At 51.5% G+C, this 24190-nt stretch overlaps 4 protein-coding genes across 5 annotated transcripts; 3 read left to right on the forward strand and 1 right to left on the reverse strand.

The window, feature by feature from the left end:
• Positions 1-491: 491 nt before the first annotated feature.
• On the forward strand, positions 492-5356 carry LOC139323228 (T-cell surface glycoprotein CD3 gamma chain-like). Of its 2 annotated transcripts, none has more exons than XM_070952505.1 (6): positions 492-1134; positions 2017-2052; positions 2926-3129; positions 3946-4077; positions 4256-4299; positions 4869-5356. In XM_070952505.1, the coding sequence occupies exons 1-6, from the start codon at positions 1080-1082 to the stop codon at positions 4932-4934; spliced, it is 537 nt and encodes a 178-aa protein (XP_070808606.1). In that variant the 5' UTR covers positions 492-1079; the 3' UTR covers positions 4935-5356. The 2 variants fall into 2 exon arrangements, with proteins under 2 accessions (XP_070808606.1, XP_070808605.1); XM_070952504.1 differs by lacking the exon at positions 492-1134 and adding an exon at positions 1145-1608.
• A 912-nt stretch (positions 5357-6268) lies between these two features.
• CD3E (CD3 epsilon subunit of T-cell receptor complex) lies at positions 6269-11130 on the reverse strand. Its single transcript, XM_070952424.1, has 6 exons — positions 10937-11130; positions 9461-9487; positions 8252-8455; positions 7895-8047; positions 7593-7639; positions 6269-6865 (listed from the first exon to the last, which is right to left on the reverse strand). Exons 1-6 carry the CDS (start codon positions 11001-11003, stop codon positions 6809-6811), a joined length of 555 nt encoding a protein of 184 aa, XP_070808525.1. The 5' UTR covers positions 11004-11130; the 3' UTR covers positions 6269-6808.
• Positions 11131-13823: 2693 nt separating this feature from the next.
• MPZL2 (myelin protein zero like 2) lies at positions 13824-17947 on the forward strand. Its single transcript, XM_070952407.1, has 6 exons — positions 13824-13928; positions 14320-14486; positions 15053-15263; positions 15351-15486; positions 16737-16814; positions 17062-17947. Coding segments are annotated over exons 1-6 (654 nt in total). The 5' UTR covers positions 13824-13867; the 3' UTR covers positions 17063-17947.
• Positions 17948-19434: 1487 nt separating this feature from the next.
• LOC139323177 (myelin protein zero-like protein 3) lies at positions 19435-23532 on the forward strand. Its single transcript, XM_070952425.1, has 6 exons — positions 19435-19516; positions 19737-19903; positions 20066-20276; positions 20596-20761; positions 21009-21063; positions 23223-23532. Exons 1-6 carry the CDS (start codon positions 19459-19461, stop codon positions 23247-23249), a joined length of 684 nt encoding a protein of 227 aa, XP_070808526.1. The 5' UTR covers positions 19435-19458; the 3' UTR covers positions 23250-23532.
• Positions 23533-24190: the final 658 nt, after the last annotated feature.

Here is a 24190-nt window from a genome sequence, read left to right on the forward strand (position 1 = left end):
TGAGCTTGGCAACGCGCGACGCCCGCAGGCCGCGCCCGACGTCATCAGAAAGCGCCGGAAGCGCGCCGTAGCCAGCCAGCCCGCCCGTCCATAGAGCCGCCGCTAGAGGGAGCTGCCGGCCCCTGCGTTACCCTCGCCCTACGGAGGCGTCCAGGTCCCAGGCGCGGGCGGGCAGCGACTTGAGTGCCAGCCGGTAACGCGATGCAGCAGCAGCAGCAGCAGCAGCGAGAAAAGCGCTGCCTCCCGCCAGGCCCCTCCGGGCACCTGTCCGAGGACGGCTCCGAGAGGGTCGCTCCCGCCGGCCCCTACTTTATCCCCGCGCGCCGATCCCAGGCGGGCGCTCGAACAAAGGGAGGGCGGAGGCGAGCCCTGTGGCTGGAGGCTTCCCGGCGCCCCGACCCAGAGGCTCCAAGGGGGCTCGGCCGCCCTTCCAGCTCGAACTTCACGGCCAGGCGACCCGTCTGACCTTGGTAACTGTGTAAGGTGTGTGGACTTCGGCTGCCAGGATTCCTCGTCCGGTATGGCAGGCTGGGCAGCCCTGGGAGTCTAAGTTCACACACCTTAAAATGGCCAAGGTTGAGAAACGCTGGTCTTGATCGACAGTTGGAGGCTGAGTGCAGGTCTTGTTGTGCACCAGCAGTAGCTGAGGGGTGGCCCGGCTGGGTTGAGCCGCCGGTTCGGTCTAAGTGGCCTGCCCAACAGGCTTGGCCAAAAGGGAGGAGGTGCCCCTCCTGGTGGTTTGTTCGTGGGGTGGCTTAGTGGAGAGCTGTTGCTGGGGCAGGGGTCTCTATTTGCCATTCAGTTCTGTAAAGGGGAAGGAAATCAGCTTCATTTTTCAGCAGAGTGTTTTTCCTGTAGCATCTTTTGTCCTTTCATTTCCTTATGTGTAAATGTGCGCGCGTGCACACATACACGGAACAGAAGAGCCCCCACCCACAGACTTCCTGTTGCAGACTGCCTGCAAAAATCTTCCCTACATCTTCTTGCCCAGTCATTTTCTCACTTGTCAGAAGACAGTCACCTGCTACCTGTGCTGACAAAAACGGGGAACAACATATCTGGCTCTCCCATTGACAAGCATGGGAAGCCAGGAACAGTTGCTGTGGGCAACTGTCCTTGCCCTGTTCTTCCAAGGTAGGACTAAATCCAAGGCAGGCAGTTTGAGAGGGTGGCAGTTTGTGAACTCAGGGCTGGGAGTGGGGATGAGGGTATGCAGGCTGCAAAAGATAGAAAAAAACAGGTATAGTGATAAGGCACAAAGACCAGACTGCCAGTTCATTATCATGTGTTGCTTGCACTTAGCTGTGCTTGTGATTCAGAGCATCTGCTCCCCCCCTCATCTGAAAACAGCAGACCCATGTCCTCTTCACACCTGGCCTACAGCTGGAGGCAGCCAGGCTGAACCGGTGTAGCCAGCCACTTCCCTCTGTCTCACCAAGTTCATAAATGAGGAATGGGGCATTTATGTTGCAAGCTTTTGGAGGAAAGGCTGAATGCAAATGTAAATTCAGCCCATTGAAGAGGCAATGATGGAGATGTGGCCTTTTGGGTGGCTGCCAGATTCCAGGGCCAAAAGATCTCTGAGCGGTCCTGTCTCCTCAGCCTGTGGTAGGTGAGGAAATATTATGTGCCTGTCCTGAACAGCTAGCATTTTGGGAGAAAAAACTTCTTGCTGTCCATTTTCCTCAGACTTAGCCTAATATTAAAAACCTCAGTCATGATACTCCTTAGCTGCCTTTTTCTGAAATTAAGAAGTCACAGAAATGTTTCCTTGTTCAGGTCAACGTCTTCCTTTCAGCCGAAGGCTGATCAGTCCTCCATTAGCGTTTGCTACTCCCTCCCTGGGTGCCATTTGGCATGGAATTCAGGCTTTTCACTGCATCTGCATAGCATACGTTCAACTGTTTGATGTTGTTTGGACAACTGGGTGGAGGTCTGGTGTGTGGTATTATTGGCATTTCTTGGTCCCAGTTTATTTTGCTCCGTGTTTCTCAACATGAAATTATTTTCTTTCAGGCATCAGCATAAGTGGAAATACCGCATCTGAAAATGGTATGCTTTGTCCAGGTTTTCTAAAAGAACGAAAACTAGGGAGGCAGCTCGGGAGGAGTTTAAATAAGATAGATTTATACAGTATGTCTGGGGCCAGCCATAGGTTGTGTGGCCATGCTTTACTGACTATGCCATAATTTGCTGGGTTTCCACAATGTGTATAGACTGTGATGCTGAAGCCCAGTCAGTGACTCTTGGTGTGCTTAAATTTTGGCTCTCTCTTCATTTGGGGCTGGCTTCTGAATTTTCCAGATCCTGAGTGTTTGGAAAAAGCTTATTTCCAAAAGAATATTTGGAAAGAAAGGGATTTTCCTGGCTGGCTAGAAGCTCATCAAGAGTCATTTCTGGATGGGAGGGCGAAGGGCCTTAAACAATTCAAGGCTACCAGCTAGATTTGGGAGGAAGTCTCAGCAGCTACTCAGCAGGACTATCAGCTGAGCAAACATGTTACAGGAGGAAGGCAAGATCCCCGAGACAAGCAAAGCGGATAGGCAGCGTGAGAGAGAAACAGTTGCAAAGACTTGGTCCCAGGGGCTGATAGCAGGTTCCTGGCTTTGCAGAGGCCTGGTATACTTTCAGCAGACCCCCACCCCCGCTGATGCCTGGAAGATGGGTAGAGAAAACAGAAGCAGACCCTTGCACAGCAGCAACTGCTGGCCCATAACTAGAAATAAGCACAAAGGCTTGTTTCCCTTAACCAATGATTAAGCCAATGATACTTTTGCTGAAGGAATACCAGTTGCCTGAAGAGCATAAATGACCCTATGTCTTGCTAAAATACTTGTTACCTGATTTGTTTGGCCCCTGAAACTTTGGCGGTACTGGTGAGGCTTTGTGGGACCTCTGCCCCACCTCATCCCATTTGTTTTGCAGAGATCATCACCATAGAGCAGAAAGGAAAAAAGGTCTCCTTGGTATGTAAAGTGGGCAATAATGAGACACGCTGGTTAAAAGACGGGATGAATCTAACCTACCAAGGGAAGGAGTTGGTTTTGGCTGTGATGGACGATCCCAGAGGCATCTATGTGTGTATCAACAGTAATGAGGAAAGCAGACCCCTGCAAGTTTTCATCCGGAGTGAGTAAGCCTTCTTTCTCCCCCTTATTTAACAACATTGGCAGTCATCTAGTCTCAGCGAGGCAGACACCAGGGTTTTCTGAAATAAGCCTGCCCTTTGAAGCTGGGACAGTTCAGGTGAAAAGAATGTTTTAGTTCTGTTTCCTACCCCCGAGACAGTCTTGAGCAAAACAAGAAGGATGGGGGAGGCGGGGGGGGGCAGCTTGATTGACAAATGTATACAAAAGAATCGGCAGTCTGTCCTCAGCCTGGTAAATTGGCCACTGTTTGCCTCCTTACTTCAAAAGGAGCTTCGTTTGTTTGGTGAGGTGTCAAAGAGTTTGCTTCTTAGTTGATTAAATGAAGTTAGTCCTCTTTCTATGGAACCAAGCTTTTTCCTCAAGATGTTGCTTGTCTATTCTTAGATATTAGAAAAAAAGTGGTGTAATTTTTCTGAAGGTAAACTCAAATCACCACCTCTGTGACTTACATTCAGTGTCTCTGCGATGAAATGTTTCTGGAGATGAAATGCTCCACTCTGCTCAGGTTCGGCATTTCTGGGCTCTCTTACCAGGCTGCTCTTTCCCAGGACGCAGGTAATCCTTCTGCCAAGCCCTGTGAAAGCCTGGGACGGCCCCTGGGACGGGCAGATCAGGGACTGCAGCTGGGCCTCCCTTTCTCTACCCAGTGACCTGGCAATGGCTTGTGATGGGTGAGGGCTGTTTGTGGCAGTTCTGCCATAAAAGGACACCTGCTCTGCTTAAGTGAGATCTGTGTGGACTCCATGTGGATATGTGGGGGAGTGCAGAATGTATCCAACGTTTTCTTTCACTACAGTGTGCCAGAACTGCATCCATCTAGACTTCACAACGATTCTGGGGATTTCAGCAGCCAGCCTCATTACCACAGTCTTCCTGGCTATCGCTGTGTACCACATAGCCGTGGAAGAACGGGGCCGGCCAGCCCAAGGTGAGGAGGTGGCAGGAAAGGGCAGCTGGGTGACTGGTGGTTTTCTCCAGAAGGAAAAACCATCTTATTTACAGCTCAGGTGCCCTCCCCCTTGTTTCTTGCCTGCCTCTCCCCCCCCCTTCTCTTGGGCTCTTGGTTTGTTCCCTGTGGACTCAGTCTTCCTATTTTGATCCTGCAGCTTCTGATAAGCAGTGCCTGTTGGCCAACGACCAGCTGTACCAGGTGAGAGTTTCCTTTTGATTTTCCTTTCTGTGTCAGATCAGAGACTGGCCAGTTCATCCCACAGAAAGTGGGAGACCTACTAGAAGATTGTGTGAATATTAGGCCATCTGTATATCCTAGCAGAGTAGAGGTGGGACAGAGCTAGATCCAGGTATGAGCACATCTGTGCCCAATCGTTGAGTAAAACTAGCTGCTCTCATAGTCACTGATGGGATGGCTTTGACAAAGGGTCTGCAAACCTCTCAGTCATCTCCAGAATCCCAACCCCACGGAGGATCCCCGGGCAGGGAAGGCTGCCCCAGGGACAGCAGACTCTGCCAAACCTGTCCTCTTCCAGACCTATTAAGATGTTTGGCAACACCCTGAACAACAAGCTCCAGTCACAGCTTGGTTTTGCCTGCTGGACAAATTCTAGATTTTACTTGAGGATCTAGTGTGGCTGATGACAGTGATGTTAAAAAATCCATGGTTAACAATTCTGGCTAAGAGTGAAATGCATTTCAGGGGTGCAATTTGCCATCCTGGGGCCATGGCACTGAGGCCCTAGGGGTTGGTGTTCTTCCTTCCAGCCTCTCCAGGAGCGCAACGACAGGCCATACAGCCACATTGGCATTGCCAAGCCTCGCCGCCGATGAAGCCAATCTCCATCCACATTCCCCTTCCTGTGCTCAATCCCTGAGGGACGCCCATTATGTCAGCTGAGGTGGGGAATTGTGGGGCCCTCCGCCTGTGCCTGCCTTCTACTCCAGGGCCTCAAGCCTGGGAGAGCCAACAAGGCCTGCTAGAGCTGTCAGAGCTGCTGGATTCCATTTTCTGTTTGTTAAACTGAAGAGTGTGGGCTTTGGGGGGGTGGGAGGGGCAGCTGCTTTAAACTTGTTTGATGAATGCACTCTGGGTGCAATGCTGGGAATGTGGTGGCCAATCAGAATCCTTAAGAGTATCTCTTCTCAGCAATACAAGTAGACCGGTTCATCTTCCAATCTCCCCTTTGCAGCTGAAACTGGCGTTGCTACCCTGTGCATCCTGCCTCTTCCCCAATAAAAGATGTTGCTTACAACTTCCTCTCTCTCTCTCTTTTTTTTTTGCTTTAATTTATATGCCGCCCTTCTCCGGAGACTCAGGGCGGCTTACAATGTGTTAAGCAATAGCCTTCATACTTTTGTATATTTATACAAAGTCAGCTTATTGCCCCCACAATCTGGGTCCTCATTTCACCTACCTTTGAAAGGATGGAAGGCTGAGTCAACCTTGAGCCTGGTGAGATTTGAACTTGCAGTAATTGCAAGCAGCAGTTGTTAATAACAGTGCTTTAGTCCACTGTACTACAGGCTCTAGTACAGAGGTTACTAACATGGTTCATGAATCCAAGGGCTGCAATGAAGTGGGAGTGCAAATTTCATGGAGTCAGCCATTTGCACAAGTGTGTAGCCACCACTGGGTGGTGATTCATAGGGCAGCAGAGTGTCGCTTTTGCACCGGGTGGTGGTTTGTGCCTTTCTTGAAATGCAGCTGTGTTTGCTTTTGACCACATCCTGTGGAATGAACACATCCACTGGGGGTGGCTGTTTCGACTTGAGGCCCCAGCTTTTCCTCCCCACTGCAACTGCCAGATTTTGTGCTGATGGACCTCCTTATGCAGCTGAAGCCTTAGTGATGCTGCCTCTCATTACCAGCAATGGGTTCATTTGGCTGGTTCTCAAAGCGGGAAGGGTGGGCCAAGCCCAGGTCAATCTTAGGGCTATGGTGGAACTATCTGACCTTGACTCCTCTCCTTCCACCTTGGCTTTGCCTCTCCTCCTACTGGGGCACTGCTGGTGGGTGGGAAAGCAGAGAAGATCTGGGCTTTAATGTCTGTCACCCCTGCACCTCCTCTTTTCGCTCTGCCCCCTCCTTCCCCAAGGTCTCCCCCCAAGTCTGCTTCCAGTAATACCCATATCAGAGAAGAAAGACACAAGATGAGTCTCTGGGGTGAATGGAACCGAGTTTTATTAGGATTCTTTGCAAGCACAATCAAAACAAATGTAAAAGCAGGCCTTCTTTTCATCATGGGGTTCCCTGCCAGGGCAAGTGGGCTTAAGACTCCTGAAGCACAAATTGACCAACCGGGCATGCCATCTCAGGTGCTCTAGTTCTGGCACCCCAGCCAGAACAGCAGACTCTGCCCAGGAAACAAGACGGGAGCTGCGGAGTTTGCGTGCACTTGGGGCAGCAGTGCTGTGGCTGAGTGACCCCACCCGAGAGAAGAGGCGTTTATGGTGCCCCTTTCTTGCCTAGGTGAGACCTGCAGTCTGAGAAGCCCTCTGGGCATCCTGTAGCTCTCTGCTCCACCTGGGATGCAGCTCTCCAGGCCACCCGATTTTCTAGCTGCAAAACTCAGCACAAATGGAGTTCCCCCACCAGGAAGGTCAGCGGTTAGTGCAAACAGGAGAAGAAAGTGGCAGGCACTTCTGGGGACTCTCGTGGCCAGCCAGAACATTTGGCATCTTGCCATGGCAAGTGAGGCAGCATCTCAGAAAGCTTGGGGCTCCAGGCCAGCATACACCTCCCGTTGGCCCTTCCGGATCGGCTGTAGGAACAGAACATGTTTTTGGCAAACCTGGTCCTGCTTTCTAGGACACTGGCTGTGTGTGTTTAAGAGGGGCATTAGCAAAGTGAGGACCTCACTCGGCTGTATGTGATACAGACTCTTGATTCTGATGCTCTTCTCTCTCAAAAGCTTTTGATTGTTTTCACAGTTGTTTGTGTAATACATATCCGGAAACTGGCTTCTATATGCAATAGAGTTTAAAGCCATGTTAGATTCCTTTTTTATTTGGGGGAATCTCAAAGAAGATGTGTGGGATGAGGCTGGAATGTTACATTTTCTAAACTGATTAGTAAAAAAATTCACAATGTAGCTTCCAATTTGGCTATTAATTTTAAAAAATTAATTCAGAAAAGCAAATTGATTCATCAGAGATTCACTCAAATCATCTTTGAACTAAATCTCCCAGTTGAATTTTTGCTCCACCCTGCCAGTACCAAAGTAGGGGAAAAGTCATTTTGAGGCACTGTCTGTTCCCTTTGTAAAAGCCAACACTGATGAAATTCACTAAATCTGGATCCTCACTTCAGGAAACAGACCTTAGCAGAGAAGTGGGGGGGGGGGGGTTGGGTTAGGGGCTGTGGGCCCCAGCTACCCTCTGCTGCATGCCTGTCTTCTCTCTGCAGCTCTGGCCCTCGGCCTCCAATACTTGAGATGCTGCACAGAGTGAACTCTTCCCCCCACCCTCCATATTCAGTTCAGGGCTTACCTCATAATCTGGATTTGGGACAGGCGGGGGGTGGTCTGCTTGCTGTCCTGGAGCAAAAAGCAAAGTGCAAAGTTCGTTGCCTCTACAATTCTCTGGCTCAGCACTTCACTGCTTGATGGACACACTCTCTCTCTCTCTCTCTCACACACACACACACACACACACACACACACACACACACACACTGTCCTTTTCTCCTGCAGTGATTGCCTGGACTTACAAAATCATCTGTCCCTGTTGTTGCTGTCAGCCTCCTTGGAGCCCTTCTCCACTGCGGAAGGGGAGTGGGGAGAGGCACTAACCTTGTAGCCGCCGTGGGGCACCTGGCTTGAAGAGGGCCTGCTGCTTCTGGCTGCAGAAGTAGACGAGGAGCAGGACTCCCAGGGTGAGCAGGAGGTCAGCCACAATGATGCCAGCCCCGAGGCCGAAGCTCAGCTCCACACAGTCCTTGCACCCTGCAGGAAACCCAGAAGCCTCAGCTGAACAAGGAGCTCTACCAGACTGGCTTTGGAGGAAGGGTCTTCTCTGCTCTGGCTGCCTGGGACTAGAGGTGTGGGGTGGGATTGTCCACCAGGCAGCTCACACTGCGGAGCAGCCTCCCAGCCCCCCCTTCCCCATCAAGGGCAGAGAGGCCCCATCACACCGTAGCCCTGACTGACCTTTGATCTTCAGATAAATCTTCCAGGATTTGCTATTTTGTCCACAGGAAAATTCTTTCCCCCTTTCGATCTCAAGCAGATTATCTGGGCCAGAGATGTCCAGGGTGCTCTTGTTTCCTAGTTGGGAATTAGTGTCCCACCACTGGGATTTCTCTTCTGGGCATATGAGAAACACGTTCTCCGAAGCGATTTCCACCTTGATTTCTATGGCAAGTGAGAAAGAATCTGCCTGGCAGCCCTGGGCACAAACACTGGCGAATAATCCAGCAGGATCTCACCGGGAAGAGCAGTGTGGCTGCCTTTTTGCCAAGTGACCCTGGGAGAGACTATGAGATTGCGCCCCACAGCCCCACTCCCTCCAGGGGAACATCTCTCTCCCTTCTTCCCAGTACAGACTTTGTGGCTTTTTTCTTTGCCCCACGTGCATGTTTGGGGAGAGGACTGGTATGCTTACAGGAAGCAGGCCTGCTTTGCCACAGGTGTTAAGTCGCTGGCAGTTTTAAATGATAATTTACAGTAGTTTACCTTTGAACAGATGTTGCTATTCTTACTCTGCAACTATCTCCAAATGCTTTCCTGGATTTTCGTTAAGCCGAGTTTCTTCAGAGGAAATGATGTGGAACATACCGCCTATGCCGCATGTTGCCAACGACATCCATTTTCATTCAAAAGAGTGACATGCCCCCCACCCCCACCCCTGGGGGAGCCAGGACAGAAGCTGGGCCTGATTGGAGCCTCCCATTTTCTTAATCCTGGTGGCAAAGAAGCATCCTCTTTTCAGCCAACACTCACAAACCCACCCAGGTAAATGCACCACAGCTGGGTTTTTTTTTTTTTTAAATTTGATTTATATGCTGCCCTTCTCCGGAGACTCAGGGCGGCTTACAATGCGCTAAGCAATAGCCTTCATCCTTTTGTATATTTATACAAAGTCAGCTTATTGCCGCCACAACTGGGTCCTCAATTTACCTACCTTAGAAAGGATGGAAGGCTGAGTCAACCTTGAGCCTGGCGAGATTCGAACCTGCAGTAATTGCAGGCAGCTGGTCTTAATAACAGGGTGCTTTAGACCACTGTACTATCAAGGCCCTTGGTTTGGGGCAAAGGTGCCAGGGTCAGTTCCTGATGGCTGCATGGACAACAGCTCCCTTTTTGACTTGTTTCCAGCCATAACCCAAAGTCCTAAAGGCCCCTCCCTCCATTCCTTACCTTTCACCTCTCCCTCCACAAGCCTGGCTGTGAAAAGAAGGGGAAAAAAATGGTTAAGACTTTCTCACCAGCATATAACTGCCATTGTGTCCAGAATAAAGCTGCTCCCTTCAGCACCTTAAAAACCATTTATTTTATGAAGCCTGAGCAAAGCTGGAGAACAAGCTGTGGACCAGGTTGCTCTCCCCAGAGCCCCTGAAATGGAGGGGCTGCTCCATCCAATCGGCCCCCAAATCAGAGACGTGGCAAATATTCTCAAAAGCTTTCTGGAGCTCCAGCACTACAGCAGCCAGACCCAGGAAAAGGCAGCGGAAAACGTGTAGGTGTTGATTTTCTTGCCTTGCACCGAAGACAGAGAGATCACAAGGCCTCTTGTGTTTACATCATGGAATCTTCCAGAAGCTTCCTTTGCAGGGTCAGATGGCTCCTATGCCAAACTAGGTCACCCATGTTTAAAAGAGAACCTGTGGACCTTTTTTTGAAGAGGAGACTCAACTCCACTGACTCCACTCCATAACGCAGTGAGAGACCCCCCCCCCAGTGCTCCTTCTCCCCATCCTCCTCCTGCTCAATGGGACTTTTGCTCCCCTTCCTTTGATATATTGATCAGGGCTCTTCGGAGGAAAGGGACCCCCTTAGCTGGAAAGAGAGAGGCTCCCCCCCACTCAAGCGATTCAACCTGATCAGCAGACCCTCTCCTCCACAACTCAGCCTTCTAGCACACAGCACCCTGGAATCTGCCCCAAGCACCCTGAGATTTCAGGTAGTCTTTGAGTTACAACCATTTGTTTAACAACTGTTTGAAGTTATGACAGGGCTGGCTGAAAAAAGTTATTTACAACCAGTCCCCACATGTGAACCCAACAGCATCCCCACAGTTACATGATTGTCATTTGAAACTTTCGCAGAGGGCTTCAACAGGTAAAGTCAATGGGGGAAGCCAGATTTGCTTAACTAACAATTGCATGATTTGTTTCACAACTGCAGTCAAAAAAGTCATAAAATTCAACGTGGGTCACTTAGTGACTGCTTTGCTTAGCAACAAAAGTTCTAGTCCTAATTGTGGCTGTAAATTGAGGATTACCTGCATTGGGGGAGGGGAGAAAATGATTGACCACCCGGTCTGTTAAACAAAATTTGGGTGGAAAACATTTAGATGGGAAATGATTTGTAATATCTAGGAAAAGTTCTCCTTTGCCCAACACATCACCAATTAACTGCAAGAAATCTCTTCTAGAGGATCTGGTCATTGAAATCAATCTGTTGCCTGGAAGTGGAGACAGGCGTCCTTGGTGGCGTCAGGCCTGAAGTTTTGGGAAAGGCAGCCATAGGGCGGCTGCCTCCCTTCACACCATGTGGCTGGGCCCCCAGGGGACCTTGACCCGCAGGGCCAGAAGCCAGGCAGTCTGACTGCTGGAACAAGCAGAAGCCCAGAGGGGGCCCCAGGCCAGCCCTCCTTGGAGAAGCGGCACTCACCTGTGCGGAACAGGAGGAGCAGCCAGGCGCCCAAATGGAGCCCCAGAGGCATCTTCCTGCCCTCCATCCGTTGCTTCCCTGTTGGTACTTTGAGGGGTCTCCCAGACGAACCTGCTGCGTCTCTCTTCAGGAGGGCTTTGAGAACCAAGCTGAGCAATCAGTAAAGAAAGAGAAAGAAACCCTCCGTGGCCCCAGCCTTGCCAGGAAGTGGGAGCTCTAGCAAAGCAGGAGGAGCGAGCCGCTGAAGCTCAGTGAAGGCACGGATGGAGCTGGGGCCGCTCAGCCGCACCCCCTGCAGGAGATTTCAATTGGGGACTCGGGGAGGGAGGGGGCTCTTCCAGCAATATGGAAGAGGCAGTCACAGGCTGTGGGCCTAAAAGGCACTCACTCACCCCATCTACCTCTTCAATTCCTCACCCCCACACTCTAGCCCTTAACTACAGCCAGATTTCTCTGCAGGAAACAGCCTCTGGGCCACTAGAGGCCCTACTGGGAACTGGAGCAGGTTGACCCAGCTGGTGCTTCAGTGGGGGCTCAGCAGTCAATCCAAGGGAGAAGGCTGGACCATGATCTAACATTTGTGATGGAAGAAAGCGAAGGCAAACTCCTTCCAAACATCTGGCTGGCAAGAAAATTGGTTGATATTTTTGGGAGCCCCCAGTTTGAGTTCCTCTGGTCATCACAGCTGGCAACCCCTCCCTGACCAACATCCACTCCTCTACCACAGTTGCCACTCCAGCAGGTGTGGCAGAGATGCCCTATGGCAAGCAGGCACAGCAGAGCCAAGGCTTTAATTCCAGGCACTATGGTGCCTCCCTGGGATTACCACCTGGTCCTGCCAGGCCTTGGCTGGAGCCCCTCCTCTGCTGCATTTTGGGTCGGCATCGGCCGGAGCTCAGCCTGATGGCATCAGATGCTGGCCAAACTTAAGCTCCTCTTTTCAGGTCAAGAGAGAGACTTCTGACCATGTGCAGTCAGCTCCTGTAGCCTCACCAGTCACAATAACTGCTTCTTAGGAAGATGGAGGGGGGGAGAAGGGGGGAGCTGTTTAAGAGATACTTTAATGTTCAGATTGTCATCTGGAGGTGCCAGAGGTGTAGTGCCGAAAATAAACCCAGCAAACAAAATCCCCACACCGTCCTCTCTCTGCCCAATCCCTTCAGACTCAAATTGAAGCATACACCCAGTCCCAGACAAGGCCTTCCACAAGCCGGTCTTAAACCAACTGGGTGAAGTACCCCAACCTTCTCCTTCACAAGTGGCTTTCCAGCTCCTGTGGCCACCAGAAAGGCTCCCTTGGCCTAAGGACAAGACTGACCCAGCCACATAGCCCAAGTGGCCAGCCAATCAGATTCCGAAGACTTCCTGCCTTGTAGCTCTAACTTCTATAAACATCTTGGCTTTCCCGTAGTTTGGGGCCCCTTTTTCTTCTAATGCAGACACTCAACAGTCCTTGCAATAAACACAGTTCTTCTCCCTAGTGGTGTGCTCCTTCAGCAATTTTCCACGACAGTTTATATTTTGAATTGTACACTCTTGTTATTTTTATTCTGTGTTTTATGTTGCTCTGTGTCAAGTGTCCCCAGGACTGGGACAGTATAAATGAAACGAAATTATAAACCAATCAATGTTATTTTTCTGTGGAAAGGAATAATAGGCTGTAGCTGGCCTTGATGTTGCAAAGGGATGCACCCAGCCAGCTGGGTCTGGGGGCCCAGGGACTGTCCCCTAGGGCTGCCCTTTGGGTCTGCTATGCTGGGCTCCCTCCTGGGGCCCCCAGGGTGAGAGGACAGGTTCTCTACTACTGCTGTTCTTATTCAAGGGGTGGTTTGGATGACTGACTCCTCCTCCTCCTCCTCCTCTTTCCTGATAAGGAACAAGAATTCTTTACATTGAGGGCGGACTGGTCAAAAACAATGAATAGCATTACATTGCATTGTAAGATGTCCAGTTAGATCGGCAGGGAAAGAGAGAGAGAGAGAGAGAGAGAGAGAGAGAGAGAGAGAGAGAGAGAGAGAGAGAGAGAATGTTAGGTGGGGGAAAGAGAGAGCAGAATGGTGGCTCTTGGGCAGTTAATTCCCTGGCTGTTAAGTGTTAATTCTAGCAAAAAGACTGGAGGGATGGTAGTTCCCTCTAGCCCTCTCACCCAGTAGTGAAATTCAAATATTTTTACTACCAGTTCTGTGGGCATGGCTTGGTGGGCATGGTATGGCTTGGTGGGCATGGCAGGGGAAGGATACTGCAAAATCCCCATTCCCACCCCACTCTGGGGCCAGTCAGACTCACCCCATGCTAAGTGGAGATACCAGGTTGGGAAAAGGCCCAGCAGGTTCCCCTTCCCTGGGGAGGCTGTTGCTGATGTCCTGGGCCAGGCTTGGCACTACCTTTAGCGGGTGGTGACAATCTTGGCAAGAATTTATATTTACCGACAAAGAAATAAAGGGAGAGTAGGAAAGATCTATTTCAAGCTATTTAGTTCTTGTCAGCTAGCCATACCCTTCTGGGATTCGAACGCGGGAAGCAGTGGAAGCTGAATGCTCCATCCCATATTTGGGTAGATCAGGTTGCCCTGATAAAAACAACACTTGATCTTGGCCAGAATCTCCTTTTATTTCGACGGTCCCTAACAATTCTAGGGCTTTCCGCAAATCCCGGGACCGGGGGAGGCAAGAGCGCGCGGGCCACGGCTCCTGGGAGAGGACGTCTTCGCCTCGCTCCGGTGCACGGGAGCTCCAGGACGGCCGCGCCAGCGAGGAGCCGGTCGGCGGCGCCCGGCCCCAGCACCGCTCCTGGCCTGGAGGACGGGGGCGGGGGGCGGGCGTCCCGTGGGAGGCTCCCAATCAGTGCGTGACGCGCCCGGCTCATTCCAGCTCCGGGAGGCATTTCGGCGGAGCTGCTGGCTGGATCCCCCAGAGGCAGGCGCCCCGGCTCATGGCCCCCCCGGCATCGCGGCGCGCGGCACCCGCGGCTGCCTGGGGCTTCTTTCTGCTCGGTAAGACAAGCCTGCCCGGGCGGAGCGGCGGTGGAAGCCCCGGCTGGGCCGCCTCTCTGCGGACCCCGATCCTGGGTCCCGATCCCGACCCCGTGGAAGGCAGAGGCGCGGAGTCGCCGCCTGTAGGCCGTCCCCTGCAGCGGTTGCGGACCCCGGCCGCCACGCTCGGGGCTGCCCTGGGCGGCGGCGTCACCCAGCCGACGAGTTCCTGCACGTCGGAGCAGCGACCTGCTCAGCAGCGCCCTTCCCCGCTGCGGAATTCGCGCTGGCTCACTCGCCGCAGATTGGGCAGCACCCACCTCCAGGAAGCGGCGCCGCTCTGCGCTTCCTTCGGCAGGGCGCCTTCGGCCATTCCCCTGCAGCGGCATTCCCCTTCTGCTTCTCCCTGCAGCGCTCGGGCCGGTGGCAGCTATGGAAACGTTCACCTCTGGCACCCTGGAAGCGTTGAACGGGACCGACGTGCGCTTGAAGTGCACCTTCCGCAGCCCAGTCCCAGTGGGGCCGAAGCTGACGGTTTCCTGGTACTTCCAGTCAGAGCTGAAGGAGCCCCTGGAGGCGGTCAGTCATGCTCAGTCCCCTTGCGGTGTGGTGCGGTGGGGCAGAGAGGCTGCGAAGGGTCAGCGGGTGGGGTGGGGGCTCGGCTCCGAGGCACCTGGGGAGAAAGGACAGTGTCCGTCCCCCCCCCCCCCCCCGGGCCAAGGGGAAGGGCAGAGCACTTGGCTCAGGCAGGATTTGGCTCAGCAGGCAGGATTCCCAGAAGGAATTCAGGACCCTTATGCTGGAGCCTCCGCCCAGTCTCATCTGCCGGTCCACTCAAACAGAGGTAGCTGCCACTGAGAGGAAGGTTTGGTATGCCCCCAAGCCCCAGGCAAACTCTCTTCCAGAGAAGCTCTGGGGAAGCTTCCCCAGTGAGGGCCTTCTCCTGGCTGCTGAGCATCCCCCCTTCTCTGCAGCAAGTTCTGCATCATAGCCTTGGGCAGGGTGCTTCTCTTCCCAGAGTCCTTTCACAAAGCAGTGAGAGAAATGGTCTGAGAAATCCCCTGGACTGGGGTGCAGGATATGCTGCTAAGCGAGGACCAGGAGCTGCCTAACGCCGCCGCTGGTGCTCTCTTGGCTATGCTCAGGTGTTCTACTACAACTTGGAGGCTTACCCCTCCAAATCAGGCCGCTTCCTAGGCAGAATCACCTGGGATGGCAACGTACACAAAGACGACGCTTCAGTTATGCTCCACAATGTGAGCCCCAAGGACAATGGGACTTTCCAGTGCCATGTGAAGAACCCACCTGATGTGGACGGTGTCATTGGCGAGATCCGGCTGAGTATTGTGCTGAAAAGTGAGTGGCCCGGGTGGGCTGCAGGGGTCTGGAATTGCTACGCTTGCGTTTCTCCTCCTCACCTGCCATCCTGTTGTCTCTGGATAGGGAGCTTCTCAGAGGTGCATATTTTGTTCCTCACCATTGGCATTTCCTGTGCTGCAATGGTCATCCTTGTTGTGGTCGTGGTGATCTGGCGTCATTGGCGAAGGACGCAGCAAGACAAGACAAGGGAGGTGGGCAGGTGAGTTGCAGGGTGGGACTGGCTTCCTGGGTGGCACTCTTTTGAGGCAGAGGACTGTGCAGGTGGGTGGAAATGGAACTCCGCTAAGGAGGAGCTGGCATGGTCTGAATTCACCTAGCAGAATCCAGAAACCCCAGAGAGCCCTGCCAACGGCTGAGTTGAAGCTGCCCAGCAGACTGAAATGGACTAATCAGAGACTACACAGAGGTTCCTTTGAATGGCCTCTCCCTACAGTCAGGAGGGAGGCGGCTAATTATTATTATTATTATTATTTTTAGAGAATTTTTTTATTTTTTAAAACAAAACAAATCCATCATCCATACAATTGCAAACGGTGTGTCAGTCGGTTACAAATCTTTTGTGTACTAGTAATTATCTAATTTCTCATTGTACCAATCTAATAAGTATCTTTGTAATATAATCCTCATTAATCATTCAACTATAACATTACCCCTCTTCTCATAAAAATTATTTTCAAATATTTATATTATAACATTCTTAGTCATATAACTTTGCATTATATTTTGTATATTTCTACCATTCTTACGTTATACTGGTCTCATCCCTATTTCATTTCCATGTTTTATTATCTAGCCATTGATAAAATAAATCCCATATCTTATAATATTGTTTATCTTCTTGTTTTCTAATTTCAAATGTCAATTTGCTCATTTCAGCACATTCCATAATTTTCTTGATAACTTCATCTTGCGTTGGTATTTTCTCATTTTTCCAATTTTTAGCAAACACAATTCTAGCCGCTGTTAATACATTCACAATCAAATATCTGAATTCTCTATTGTATATTTCTGGTACAATCCCCAATAAAAAGATAAAAAACAAAAAAGAATTGGTGGAAGTATCGAAGATGCAGGTCACAAACAAGGGAGGCGGCTAATTATTGATCGACTCTGTGGGTGCTTTATATGTACAGTGCAACATCTGGTTCCAATGTTCAAGGCAGGGCATCTTCCCCTCTGCTTCCTACAGCTGAGCCCCTCCAAAAAGACCCCCTTGCCTCCCTTGGATGGCTTGGCGGTAAAAGGCAGATGTGGCTGGGCTCAGCAGTGATTTTGCAGCCCCCCAGCAGGAATAGGCAGCCAGAGCATCCCCCACCAACACCCCTGAGCCAGGGATGGCCTACCCAGCTGTCCTGCCCCATCTTCCCACCCACCTCCTGCCCCATCTCATCCCACCCATCTTCCTGCCTCCTGACCTGCAGTTGCTGCCCTTCCTCTCTTCTCAAATAGGTCAGAGCAATTGAAACTGAAGGAAGGCGGAGAGGAAAAGGAGACCCCTCTGTCAGGACAGGGGACCTGTCGGTCTTGGTAAGGATGCTGGAGCTGGAGGGGTTTGACTGGCACCGGGCAGGAGCTGTTACCAACTACTCCAGGACGGAGGTGGGAGGCTGAAGTTTCCCTTCCCTCTAAGAGAGACCAGGGATGGAGAGGCTGCTGCCACACCTGCCAGTCTAGCCTTTGTGGCCACTCAGGCTTCCTCCCGGTTGGAGGCCTGGGTGAGTCCCTCCCCGGGAGCCCCTCCCACAATAACTCCTTGTGTGCTTTTCTCTTCCAGATCCACCCATGGATGGTGTGGCCTGCTGGAGTGGAGATGGCAAAGATGCTTGTGCTCCTGGCCTTGAAGGAGAAGACCTCCTGCACACAGAAGGCCTGTAGGAGACAAAACCTCACCTTCTGCCCATGTGACACCAAAGGTCTGCCTAGCCAGTCTTCTCCATATGCTTGAAGCAGCAGCCCTCCCCTGCCCACCTTGAGTATGGGTTGCCTTTGGCTTGGTGACTGAAGACCTCAGGGCACTGGCCACCTAGTTGAGGTCAGCAGAAGATCTGGTCAAGACAGACTGGCCAGGCAAAGCTTGGCGAAAGGGGATGGGGAACCACTTTGCCAACTGTTCTGCTCTCTTTCCTGGGCCAACGCCCAGGCAAATGGCTAAGGGGGAGCCCCCAACCACTTTGAAAAGGGCCTTCTCTTCAAACAGGATCTCTTCAAGCCCCTTTTTCTGTGGCCCGCCCTGCCTGGAGTAGCAGGAACCCTGCCTGATTCTGTGCAGGCAGAGGATCTCTGAAAGGGAGTGAGGAACCAGTTCCTGCTAGGGGCAGCGATTCTGTCTCCTTCATGGTCCCCCAGCCCAGGCTGGCAGCATAAATCTCCTCCTTAAAACCAGGGTTTGCTTTCTCCTTCAGGAGGATTTAAGAGCCCTGGACAAAAAAAAAATTCTGACCATTGAGCCCCTTTTATGCAGCACCACTATAGCAACCCTGCCAACAGCTACCTCTAAAATTCACCAGCTTCAGATATTAGAGGACTGTCCGATGGATTTCTTATGGGCCACTCTTTCATATCCTTAGGTGACACACTTTCATACACTAATTTATTTAAAGTGTCTTGTTAAATTTTGTATGCAAATGGAATATTTTATAATAAAGGTACAATTGCCTGGGATTAAAAGTGACTAGTTTAATGGAATGTAGTATGGCACCCCATCCAGATCAATTGCACACTCCTCAAAGTCAGATGGACCTAGAAGTGTGGATTCTGCAAACTACAATCCTGGGAGGGAGCACAAAAAGAAGTTCCTGCCCAGAGGCCCAGGAGGAGCAAGGGGGAGACCCAGATGAATTTAGGAGGCAGCTAAGAGGAGGGTGTAGCAGATCATGGGGAAGTAGTGTGGAGTCTCTGGCAGTGTCTGGACTTGGGTTGGGAGGGAGGGAGGGAGGGAGAGAGGACTGGGTAATGCTGCCTAAGAGACCCGCAGAATGTGCGGTGATCACATTGCCTCTCCTGGGTCAAACTCCCTTGTCCTCCAATGGCCTCTGGAGCAAGATCTCAGTGGGCGCAGTCGGCTGATCCTCATTCAAGGCTTTGGGACAGCAGCTGGGGCGGGAAGGGCCTTCTGGCCAAACCCAGCCTGCTCCATCTTGCAGAGAAGAACTCTGTTGCAGACCAATCATCTTGACCAAGGACCACAATGGCTACCAGAGCCTCTTTTGCACATGAGGCTACTGGTGTCGCATTGATAAAAGAAAAAGAAAAATACAATTTCACCTCCATGATAAAATTCTTCTTTCTTGGTCAGGTGATGTGAGGTGATTACTTGTTAAGTCATGGCTGGGCTGGGCCGTTGCATTCCGGAGATGTTAATGGGAGTTGTTTGGTTCAGGTCTAGCAAGTCCTGGGTGGCCAAGCTGGGGCCCAGGCAGCAAACCAAGCTGAAGGCAAATACAAATACACCATGCAGACCACGAGTGTCCTTCAGGAGCTGTAATATTTCTATTTCTTGCATCGTGTTTGATCTTTAATCTGCACAGACAGATTCGGAAGGCCGCTATTTTGGCGACAATAGCTCTGGCCTGGATAGCTCTGCAGACAAGGCACTGTAATTTAACACCAGCTGTCTGCAATTAAAGTAAGTTCGAATCTCACCAGGCTCAAGGTTGACTCAGCCTTCCATCCTTTCTAAGGTAGGTAAATTGAGGACCCAGTTTGTGGAGGCAATAAACTGACTTTGTATAAAATATACAAAAGTATGAAGGCTATTGCTTAACGCACTGTAAGCCGCCCTGAGTCTCCGGAGAAGGGCGGCATATAAATCAAATTTAAAAAAAAAATTGCTCTCGGGCAGGTTCGCCCACCCTGCCCGCCTCTTTTAGTCTATTCAGCTGCCCCCCCCCCCGAAGGTTGAAAAGCGGCCAAAGAGCCTTGACCGGTGCCGGACGTCTGGTCTCCCCAATGGGGTTCCTGCTCTCTTCCCCCTTTCTGGCCAGATCCGCTCCAGATCTGCCGGTTTCCCCCAAATCTTCCCCGGGGAGCGCCCCCCCCAGCTTCCTAAGACCAGCGGCGGGAAAAAGAGGACGCTCCTGTCCCCAGCGCTGGCAGAGCTCCTCGGAGCAGGGCCCGCCTCTTCCGGCTTCCCCGGCCGGTCGGCCCGGCAGGTGAGGCAGGGCCCGGCAAGATGGGGCTGAAGCGGAAGAAGCCCGGCGGAGCGACCGCGCTGCCTCTGCTCCTCTTGGGTGAGCGGGGCTGGGAGACGGGAGGACGGCCAGCTGGGGAAGGGTCGCTGGGGTCGCGGGGAAGCCTCAGCCAGGGGCCCGCCCGGCTGCCCCCCAGGCCCGGAGGGCAACGGACGGCCCGGGAAGGAGGTTTCGGGCGGGTGTTCGCTTTTCCCGCGCCGGTCTGCTTTCCCTCCCGACGGGCCCGGGAGACTGACCCGCGCTGCGGCTGTGCTTGCAGCGGTTGCCAGAGTCCACCTGCTGGAGATCCAGGCCGCTGCCCAAGTTCGCGCGTTTGTGGGTGAGCCGGTGACCCTCAAGTGCTGGTTCAAATCCTCCGCTCCAGTCACGGAGAAGCTCACCATCGACTGGACTTACCGGCCTCTTGCAGGCGGCAACTTGGAACCGGTGAGCTGTGGAGGTCTCTGGTTCTGCTGCTTTGGTGGCCCTGAAGTGGCTTGATGAAAGGAGTCCAGCAGCCTGGTGCCCCCTTCTCCCTGGGGTGGGGGGGGGGCGGTTGGCTGCTGTTGGCTCTTCTGCTCTGGAACGCCTTCCCCCGCTCTCCCCCAGGTCTTCCACTACCAGTCCAGTGCCTACCCAGCCAAGAGAGGGAGCTTCCAGGAGAGAGTTTCTTGGGCTGGCGATGTGGCCAAGCAGGACGCTTCAATTATGATCTGGAATCCAACCCTGGAGGACAACGGGACCTTCACCTGTTCTGTGAAGAACCCCCCTGATGTGCAGCACAACATTCCCCAAACCCTCCTGACAGTCAGCCAGAGAGGTAAAGCAGAGAGCCCAGTGCCCAGGACAGGACGGGGGGGGGGGGTGGGGGGGTGTCCAGCAGGCACTGGGTTGCCACTGCCAGCTGCTTCCTGAAAGTCTGAGCCTCTTGGCTCAGGGCGGGGGTCCTTCTGCCTGCCTGCAGAATGTCTTCCAGTTTGGGGTGCCTTGGGTAGCAGAGGGGGCTGTGCTAGTCCCTATCATGGGCATTTGTGCTGGGGGGTGGACCTGGGGGACTCTGGTAGGCTCACGTAGGGGCTGCTTTAGTAGCTGGCCAGAGGGAGTTTTGCTCTGCCTGCCGCATCCTGCTGTTTCCAAAGGTGCCTCCTTCCAGCTGACTTCATCTGGACTGCTTTCCATCCTGGTCTTTCTTCCCTCTGGCATCGTGGTGGTTCTGCTGCTGGTTCGGATGAATCAGAAATCTGGGCTGATGAAAGCAAGGAGGCAGCTTGGTTACAAGAAGTCCTCCATTGAAGTCTCTGAAGAGTAAGAGCGATGGGGGGGAGGGATTGAATGGCAGAGAAAAAGGAGGTTTTGAAGAGGGGCTGGGATGGCCCCCAGCCCCTCTTAAGGGAGTTAAAGATGGCCCTCCCTCTGCTGCACCCCAGGCCAAGCGGCAGCTGAGAAGGAGAAGCCAATGCTCAAAGGGCTCCGAGGTCCACTTGGTAGGAGCAGAGGGGCAAATGATTGGGCTGGTGGTTGAGCTGGTTTCTTCCCTGTCCTTTTTCTATAGACCTGAGCAAAGTGGCTGCAGGGAGCGGCTGGTTAGCTGTTGTATGCAGTGCCTGGTAAGCCAAAAGTCCATTAAGAGAGAAATCTTTTGCATTTTCCCCACGTTATGGAATCTCACTGGGAAGGCAGCAGAAGTTCAGCCTTATCCCTGCTTGCATCCCTCTCATTCTCCCCCCCTGAGAACCAGCAGACACTGAAGGCTGCTCATTGCAGAGTGCCTAGACTGCCCTCAGAATGCCCTGGAGGGTTGCTGAGTTCAAAAAGGTGACTCAAACAGAATACATAGGAGGTTATATAGGAGATGCCAACAAGGCTCTGTAGTTGGGAGTGAAGGGAGACCTGCTGGAGATAGTGAAGTTATTGGTGGAGTAGAAAATGCGGACAGAGAAAAGTCCTTCATCTCCCAGCAAATGTTGTAACTTAGAATCATACATAATCCTTGTTTACCAGCTGCTCATTCAGCAACTGTTCAAACTTGTGATGGTGCTGAAAAAAATATCTTTACACTCAATTTATGACCATTAATGACCTTCACAGAATCCCTGTCATAGGACTTCCATCATGTTCAATACACAACCTGTGTGTGTGAACTGTTTCCCCCCACCTTGTGGTTTGGAAAGGAAGGGGTTACAAGAGAGTAAGCTATTTGCTCTTCTACACGTTGAAAGCAATGAAATCCCATTGGCAAAAGGAAGGGGTCAGGGAAGAAAGGATTCCTTCTTTTCCTCCTCTTCCCTCCACAGAGTGGAGAGGAAGAGACTTCGAAAGAGTGCTGTAAACTGTATGCCGCACCTGTGGCTCCCAGCCCTGGGTTGCCAGTACCATTACATTAGTTTCCATTACAAGAACATTCCAAAGCGGGCAGCGATTAGGGGGCAAACAAAGCAGAAAACGTGAAACTGACTAATCTTGTCAGAAAGCACAATCCAATCCATTTAGCCGTGTCTTTGTTTAGTTGTAGAATTGCCAGTTCCATTTAAGGTGTTACGTGAAGATTATCGATGAGCATAGAAGATCAATTTATTATTTATTAATCAATCAAATGTATATAGCTGCCTTCCTCACACAAATTAATTCTAGTTCATGTACAATAAAACCAACAGTTGAAATATTTCATAAAGGACACTTAAATATAAGAGCAAGATCGTGAGGGAATGCATCCGAATGTTACTTATGATGCAGCCAGGATGCAGGATCCCCTGGGGGAGAATCCCACCCCCCAAAGAGCTAGCCACAGGTGGGGAGAGGGATGATGGGCCATGGGACGGGTGCCCCAGTAGAGAAGGCTCTGCTCCTCAGTTCCGTAAGAGGAAACTACTTAGCCGATGAGACCTGCCAGACCTGATGGGATGAGAAGATTTACAGGTAGTCCTCGACTTACGACCACAGTTGAGCCCAAAATTTCTGTTGCTAAGCGAGACATTTAAGTGAATTTTGCCCCATTTTATGGCGTTTCTTGCCACAGTTATTAAATTAATCACTGCAGTTGTTAAGTTAGTGACACGGTTATTAAGTGAACCTGGCTTCCCCATTGACTTTGCTGGTCAGAAAGTTTCAAAAGTGACCCTAGGTTATGACAACTGCCATAAATATGAACCAGTTGCCAAGCATTCAAATTTTGATCAAGTGACCATGGGGATGCTACAACAGTCATAAGTGTGAAAAATGGTCATAAGTCACTTTTTTCAGTGCCACTGTAACTTTCAACAGTCACTAAATGAACTGTTGTAAGTAGAGAACTATCTGTAATCAGTGAGAGGCATCCCTCAGATAGATTCAGAACAATAAAAGAGGACCTCCTTATACAAAGCTTCAGTCTAAGGTTTGCCAGCATCAGCAATAGTCAAAGCCACACCACCCTTTAGTGGTGTAAAACAGGGCCGAACTCTTAATAGGTCTTAGTTCGAGTGGCATTTCTTGGGCATCATGCCAATTGCTAGCAAGAGGGGTGAGCTTGCCTGCCTTTGCTTGCCTGCCTTTGCTGTGTGAATTGAATGCTGGCAGGAGAGACCTGCAGGTTGCTTGCATTATTTGGGGGGGGGATGTCCTCTGCAGGGGGGGGGAGTGGTGGTTTTCTTGCTGGGATCTTCACCCCCGAGACACCCTCTTTGGGCCTGAGCCAGCAGCACTTGTGACCCAAATGGCTGAGCCAAGCGAAGGGCACGCGGGTCTCCTCGGCTCCCTTCCTGACTGCTATTTCTTACCTCCCATTCAGGACACTGATGAGGAGGAACCGTACTGACACTGACAGTGGGAGAAAGTGTGTCTTTGGCAGCACCACCAAGATCCAGCTCAGAAAATCTCCAATGAATGGAACTTTACCTAGAGTAAAATGACTGGATTTCATTCCATTCTAGGAATTATCCTGATTTGATATTTTCTCTTTTCTTGCCTTCTCTTGCCCTGTGAATAGGCCTGGAAAAGGGGGCAGCGGAGGGTCTATCTGGCAGCCAGGCTCTTGGGTTTCTTCTTCTTCTTCTTCTTCTTCTTCTTCTTCTTCTTCTTCTTCTTCTTCTTCTTCTTCTTCTTCTTCTTCTTCTTCTTCTTCTTCTTCTTCTTCTTCTTCTTCTTCTTCTTCTTCTTCTTCTTCTTCTTCTTCTTCTTCTTCTTCTTCTTCATGAGCTTCTGGCTCATGAAATGCGAGTATTGTCTCAAGCTCTTCTCTAGGATCTTTCTGTCCTGAGAAACCACCCATATAGTTTGAGCTCACAACCGGAAGAGAAGATGGTGAGGGTGAAGACTAACTTAGAGACACATGATCAGGCTCTTCATGGTCTCCCCTGTAGGCAGTAAATGTCGGCCACTTCAGTGTGGCCATTGCTGGATACAAGCACATGTCTACAGTGGCTGCAAGGCCCCTCCCTATCTTTCTGGATCTGGGCCTCCTATGGAAAGAGGGCCAAGTCTCCTATGCCTTAACGTGGAAATGCATATGAACCGGCTGGAGCTAAATGTTCCCCGGCTGTCCCCAACTCTCATCCTTGGGAATGCTGGCCTTAGGGCCTTCGCCTGCAGATCCACCCCACCTCCCTTTCTTTTCTTCCTTGGTCCGCTTTCCTTTGCAGAAAACCACTCCTTCTACAACCAATAAAATGCCTTGTGCCAACTCCATCCATTCTTTGTCTTTTTGGTTTGGGGGGGAGTAGGGGAGGAATTGGGAAAAGCACACACCTGCCTTCCCTG

This window comes from Pituophis catenifer, unplaced genomic scaffold, assembly GCF_029215685.1.
Source record: "Pituophis catenifer annectens isolate HBS135680 unplaced genomic scaffold, rPitCat1.0.hap2 SCAF_12, whole genome shotgun sequence".
Taxonomy (NCBI): domain Eukaryota; kingdom Metazoa; phylum Chordata; class Lepidosauria; order Squamata; family Colubridae; genus Pituophis; species Pituophis catenifer.

What these genes read in the sequence shown, in the direction of transcription:
- LOC139323228 (XM_070952504.1), top strand. Translation starts at nt 1,527, where the DNA reads ATGATGGAGATGTGGCCTTTTGGGTGGCTGCCAGATTCCAGGGCCAAA. An exon ending in ACGGGGCCGGCCAGCCCAAG is followed by an intron (nt 4,078 to 4,255) that starts GTGAGGAGGTGG and finishes TTGATCCTGCAG; the next exon opens with CTTCTGATAAGCAGTGCCTG. An exon ending in CCAACGACCAGCTGTACCAG is followed by an intron (nt 4,300 to 4,868) that starts GTGAGAGTTTCC and finishes TCTTCCTTCCAG; the next exon opens with CCTCTCCAGGAGCGCAACGA.
- CD3E (XM_070952424.1), bottom strand. Translation starts at nt 11,003, where the DNA reads ATGGAGGGCAGGAAGATGCCTCTGGGGCTCCATTTGGGCGCCTGGCTG. An exon ending in GCTCCTCCTGTTCCGCACAG is followed by an intron (nt 9,488 to 10,936) that starts GTGAGTGCCGCT and finishes TTCTTTTCACAG; the next exon opens with CCAGGCTTGTGGAGGGAGAG. An exon ending in TGCCCCACGGCGGCTACAAG is followed by an intron (nt 7,640 to 7,894) that starts GTTAGTGCCTCT and finishes TTTTTGCTCCAG; the next exon opens with GACAGCAAGCAGACCACCCC.
- MPZL2 (XM_070952407.1), top strand. Translation starts at nt 13,868, where the DNA reads ATGGCCCCCCCGGCATCGCGGCGCGCGGCACCCGCGGCTGCCTGGGGC. An exon ending in CTGGGGCTTCTTTCTGCTCG is followed by an intron (nt 13,929 to 14,319) that starts GTAAGACAAGCC and finishes TTCTCCCTGCAG; the next exon opens with CGCTCGGGCCGGTGGCAGCT. An exon ending in TGAAGGAGCCCCTGGAGGCG is followed by an intron (nt 14,487 to 15,052) that starts GTCAGTCATGCT and finishes GGCTATGCTCAG; the next exon opens with GTGTTCTACTACAACTTGGA.
- LOC139323177 (XM_070952425.1), top strand. Translation starts at nt 19,459, where the DNA reads ATGGGGCTGAAGCGGAAGAAGCCCGGCGGAGCGACCGCGCTGCCTCTG. An exon ending in GCTGCCTCTGCTCCTCTTGG is followed by an intron (nt 19,517 to 19,736) that starts GTGAGCGGGGCT and finishes CTGTGCTTGCAG; the next exon opens with CGGTTGCCAGAGTCCACCTG. An exon ending in CCTGACAGTCAGCCAGAGAG is followed by an intron (nt 20,277 to 20,595) that starts GTAAAGCAGAGA and finishes CTGTTTCCAAAG; the next exon opens with GTGCCTCCTTCCAGCTGACT.